Source organism: Limulus polyphemus, unplaced genomic scaffold (assembly GCF_000517525.1).
Source record: "Limulus polyphemus unplaced genomic scaffold, Limulus_polyphemus-2.1.2 Scaffold8649, whole genome shotgun sequence".
In the NCBI taxonomy this organism is placed as follows: domain Eukaryota; kingdom Metazoa; phylum Arthropoda; class Merostomata; order Xiphosura; family Limulidae; genus Limulus; species Limulus polyphemus.
Genome location: NW_013674259.1, coordinates 20351 through 26275, shown reverse-complemented (window position 1 = coordinate 26275; position 5925 = coordinate 20351). Strand labels below are relative to the sequence as shown.

General features: G+C 36.0%; 1 protein-coding gene across 1 annotated transcript in view; it reads left to right on the top strand.

Annotated features, from left to right (window-relative positions):
* Positions 1 to 5925, top strand: part of LOC106475482 (protein vav-like) — a gene marked incomplete at both ends in the record, with an annotated part of 27814 nt that overhangs the window by 1808 nt on the left and 20081 nt on the right. The window contains 2 exons of the mRNA XM_022379575.1: positions 118 to 270; positions 3656 to 3820. Coding sequence (XP_022235283.1) covers positions 118 to 270; positions 3656 to 3820 — 318 coding nt within the window. The remainder of the gene's footprint in view (positions 1 to 117; positions 271 to 3655; positions 3821 to 5925) is intronic.

Below are 5925 nucleotides of genomic sequence, written 5' to 3'. Positions count from 1 at the left end.
GCTTTTTTCCCCAAAACTTTGTCTTCAAAATAAGGGTGCGTCTTATATTCCGAAAAATACAGTATGCATGTTCCTTAAACTCGAGATAATCTGTTTATGTTTGTAATAACACTTCAGGTTCACGGAGACATTGCCCGTAGCCTCGGTCGACAAGTTGGGATGACGTTATTAGAAAAGACCTTCCATAGAAAAATCCAGTCTAGGAAGATCTTTCTTCACCGAGAAAGTTTTGAAACTGTACTCAGTAAAGCAGAAAACCTCCTCAGCAAGGTGAGTTTTTTTTTTCTTCTTCCAGAGTTCAAGGAAAATTATATTTATATTTGTTTTAAAGGGTAACGAAAGCATATTCACATCTGAGTTTAAGTTATAGTAGATCAAGGATTCTCAGCTCTTTATTCTTCGTGATCAAGGTTTTGAGTCGTGTCCAATAATGTAGCCTTGGGCTACAAAGAGGATTACTTTCTTTATTGGTCTGTAAGGTCTGTTATTAACTATGATTTTTTCAAAGGGTACACAAAAAGTATTGACTAGTTTTCCAAATTAATGTTAGAATACAAAACTTTAGTAGCTATGCTTGTATAAATAAAGCTAGTGGTTTTGGATTGGTAATCCCGAAAAACCTTGAATAGATCCAGTCGTTAGTCAGGTGTGTTTAGGTTTACATAAGGTTCGAGTTGGTAAAAAGTTGCTAGTTCTGTGATCATTAGTATTTTTTCCGAACTTAGTGAGCAAATACTGACAGACAATGTTGGCTAGGAACCAAATGGACCTCTGTGATAGCCAAGATGTCAGCTGTAGGTGTTCTCTGATTGGAGACGTGCCAAAAGCCGAATGTTGGTGGAAGTATAGTAGGATCCGAGCAAATAATAACACTTTTTATAAATAATAAACCTTTAGCGAAGTAGTGAATTTACAATTTTAGGATGATGGCTTCGCTACAGAGATTAATGACGCTGACGTGATCTAGTTAACCACCTTCCGGTTAACTTTAACAATGTGACAGTGACTTCTGTCCGAGGACGACTCAGTTGGTCATCTTCAGCTATTATTGTAAGATTATTTTTCATCCATTTTATCCATTATGTTAATAAGTATAGTGCTAATCGTAGTCGGAAGATGACATCAATAATTCTGTGACACAACCTTTCCATGAATATAGTTACTATAGAGACAAAGTTTGTAGAATATTGTTACCATGGAAACAATGCCTGTTGAATACCGCTACCACAGAGACGATGTTTGTCAGGTATAGTTACCCTGGAGAAAATGCGAATTGAACATCATTACTGTGGATACTTTGCTTGTTGAACGTAGTTACTGTGGAAGCAATGCCTAGGAAATATTGTTACTGTGAAGATGGTCGTTGAATATCGTTACCATGGAGACGTTCTTTGTTGACTGTAGTTGACATAGGGACAGTGTATGTGAAGTATTGTTATTGTAGAGACAATGTGCGTTAGATGTCATACTATGGAGACGTTGTTTATTGCATATAGTTACTGTGGAAGCAATGCCTGTGAAATTTGTTACTTTGGAGACTGTGTTTGTTGAATATGGTTAATACAGGAACATTGTTTGTGGAATATTGTTACTGGAGACAATGCGCTTTGAATAACGTTACTATGATAACGGTATTTGTTGAACATCTTTACAGCGAAGATTGTTTTTGTAGCATTACTATCTATTGTTAAACAGTGGTGCCGCTTCAGTCCAGTAATGTTAGAACTGACGTGGTGTAGTTTACGTATATGTTTTATTATAAAGATACTAACAGCGAAAATCTTTGTTAATGTTCCACAGATATTTGTAGTTTTCAGTGAAGTACAGTGTAACCCAAAATAACTCACTCACTTTACTTAGTTCATTATATAAATACGTATACTGCTGTACGAGAAAATTAAACAACTAAAAACTTAAAATCATTTCAGCTGCAGAGAATAAATTATCGAATAATAGTAGCATATTATGGTACATATACTGTGTGGTTAGGGCGCTCGACTCACAATCTGCGGGTGGCAGGATCGAAGCACATCGCCGAACATTAGTGCCTTTTCAGTCGAGTGAGCGTTATAATGTGACGAACAATCCCACTCTTTGTTGGTAAAAAAAGTAGTCTCATAGTTGGTGATGGGTGGTGTTGACTAGCTGCTAGTCTATCACTGCTAAATTAGGAGCAGCTAGCTGTAGAGTTGCTTTGTGCGACAATTCAACAACAAACAAACTCATCAGATTCTAGAACTATACATACTGAGGTGTTTTTACATATATATTAACGACAACGTCTCGTTTTACTCCAGTCTCACCAAGTTATATAAGCAGGTACGTTTGAAGACCCCTAAATATCTGGTCTCGTTTTACTCTAGTCTCACCAGATTATATAGACAAGTAAGTGTGAAAAGTCCTAAATATCTGGTCTCGTCTTACTCCAGTCTCACCAAGTTATATAAGCAGGTACGTTTGAAGACCCCTAAATATCTGGTCTTGTTTTACTTTAGTCTCACCAGGTTATATAAACAGGTAAGTTTGAAGATCCTTAAATATTCGGTCTTGTTTTACTTTAGTCTCACCAGGTTATATAAACAGGTAAGTTTGAAAACCCCTAAATATCTGGTCTTGTTTTACTTTAGTCTCACCAGGTTATATAAACAGGTAAGTTTGAAGATCCTTAAATATCTGGTCTTGTTTTACTTTAGTCTCACCAGGTTACATAAACAGGTAAGTTTGAAGATCCTTAAATATCTGGTCTTGTTTTACTTTAGTCTCACCAGGTTATATAAACAGGTAAGTTTGAAGACCCCTAAATATCTGGTCTTGTTTTACTTTAGTCTCATCACATTATATATGTGTTACTTTATGGGTTCCAGTAAGTCTGTCCGTTCTGGAACCAAGCTTTGTACGGCCGTACGAGTCAGAAGAAGAAAACATGTCGCCCAAATTTCCGTGTAACTTTTTTATACATATATTATAACGTCTTTCCCTATAAGATGTATATTTTTACGATTAAATCATAAAAAGGTTTAGAGAAAATCTTACAAATATAATGTCTTTATTTTTCGTATTTGATATAAGTATGATAAAAGAAATATACATTTCTTGTGATGAAAAGGAGAGTGGTTTAAGGAAATCTAACTATCTTGATATTTCTGTTGCAGCTGAGAGACGACGTATAGAGTCACTAAGGTGACAGTTGGCAGCGTCGTCTCTGAGCTACGACTGTATCATAGCTGTTGCAGCTGAGAGACGACGTATAGAGTCACTAAGGTGACAGTTGGCCACGTTGCCTCTGAGCTACGACTGTATCAAAGTTATATCTGTCTATTGCAGCTGAGAGACGACGTTTCGGGTGACTAAGTTAATAGTTGGCAGCGTCGTCTCTGAGCTACGACTGTATCAAAGCTGTTGCAGCTGGGAGACGACGTACAGAGTCACTAAGGTGACAGGTGGCCACGTCGCCTCTGAGCTACGACTGTATCAAAGTTATATCTGTCTATTGCAGCTGGGAGACGACGTTTCGGGTGACTAAGGTAACAGTTGGCCACGTCGTTGCTAAGTTACAAGAGGCTGATAAAGCTCGAGATGAATAGTTTTTCCTTTAGATGCTAATAAAATCAGTACATTTTTACATAATGAATTGTTAATGGTTCTTGTCTTCAAGTGTCATCAGGACTACAGCGACGCCTACCGGAAGCTTCCTACTGTAAGAAATCACAGCCAGTTAGCTGAATATTACGACATGCACAACGCCTATGTCCAGCAGCTATACGCTACGAATGGAATGTTGGAACACTATTATAACCAGACTCTTCCCATGCTACTGGAGGTAAGCAAGAATGCTTTATTTACGTCACGAGTGGGCCAACCAACTCTTTTGCGAAATACAAATCTTGGAACATAGTGAACATACATGTATGTATATCAAGATCTTAGTTTATTAACCCACTGTATCAAATTTATTAAATTAAATTAAAACATCTTACTATGATCTAATATGGTACAGTTTAAAACACCATCATCACACCAAATTGGTACAGTTTTATACTCCATCTAAATAGCCAAACTGGTACAGTTCAATACACCATTTATTCCCCGATTTGGTAAAGTTTAATGCACCATCTACACACCAAATTGATGTAGTTTTAATACACCATCAAAGTCTCCAAATTTGTACAAACTCGTCCGTTTTCTACAGACACTATTGACAATACTTACTAGAAACTGCCTTAGAGAATCGTTCTTCGTAACTCTTACTACACCGTTATAGAGTCGTCATTCATAACCTGTACATTACCTTTTCCTTATCTTTTACACAAATGATCAGTTTAATCCTAATATTTAAAACGTTTGCTTGTATTTTCAAATATATTGATTTTTTAAATTAGGGAATCAGTATGTAAAGCTGCTCAGGATTGTTTCTCTTTTATTAAGGAGAAAGATTCGTCTTTTAATGAGCATTGAAGCCGATTATCGACTCTATAACCTAAGTGAAAAGATGAATGTATTCGGAAAATAAAACTATAGATGAATTAATTACCATGAATGGAATCTATTTGCTTAATTCCCTTAGACGTGCTCTAATTAATTTTACACCACAGAAAGACAGCCATATCTTAGGTTTGTTTGAGTTGACTTTCAAAAAATTGATACCTAATTTTTTAAGAGAGATGTTCTCTTTGTAGTATTAAAATGAAAATTTTAGATGATAAGTATCTCTGCTTGTCACAATCATTGAAAACTTTTCTTCATTAATATCCTCATATTCGTGATAAGAGAATTTCTGTCTATTCGTCTACATGAATATCATTTCAATAAACGGTTTTGTTTTACATCATTCTCGAAAATCGACGCTTACCGTTATTGGCCAAAATAATCCCAATGATATGAAAAGGAAAATATAAAAATTAGAAATTTATTCTTTTTCAAAATATCTCAGGGAATGGTCGTTCAAACTCTCACTCAACTGAGTAGTTATCAACGAAATTATATTACATCTCTGGCTTCTTGAACAAACTGTTTGCCCCCAACCGTATGATGAATAGTAATAAATGTAGGCGGAGCTTAACCCTGAAGTGACTCCTCCGTTTTATACAGACACTATTGACAATGCTTAGAGTCATCCTTCATAACTCTTATTAGAAAGTCACCCTTAAAGAGCCGTCCTTCATAACTCTTACTAGAAACTACTTAGAGAATCGTTCTTCGTAACTGTTACTACAAAGTCACCGTTATAGAGTCGTCATAATTCGAACTATAAAGTAACTGTTAGAGAGTCATCCTCCATAAATCTTACTAGAAAGTCACTCTTAGAGGGTCATCTTTCATAACTCTCACTAGAAAGTCGCCCTTAGAGAGTTATATATCATAACTCTTACTACAAAGTCATCATGAGAGAGTCATCCATCATAACTCTTATTAGAAACTCTCTTTTAGAGAGTCATCCTTCACAACTCTTACTGGAAAGACCCTCTTAGAAAGTCATTCTTAAATGACGCTTACTAGAATGTCTCCCTTAGGGAGTCATCCTTCATAACTTACTAAAAAGTCACTCGTAGTGAGTCATCTTTCATAACTCTTATTACAAAGTCACTCTTAGAGAGTTATCCTTCATAACTCTTACTATAAAGTCCCTCTCAGAGATTCACCCTTCATAACTTACTAGAAATTTACTCTTAGAGAGTCAGACTTCATAACTCTTACTAGAAAGTCCCTCTTGAGAGTCATCCTTCATAACGCTTACTAGAACGTCCCTTTTAGAGATTGATCCTTCACAACTTACTAGAGTGTTATTCTTAGAATCCTTCGTAACTCTTGCTAGAGAGTCACTCTTCATAATTCTTACTAGAAAGTCACCCTTATAGAGTTATCTTTCATAACTCTTACTAGAAAGTCCCATTTAGAGAGTCATTCTTCATAGGTTTACAGGAAGTC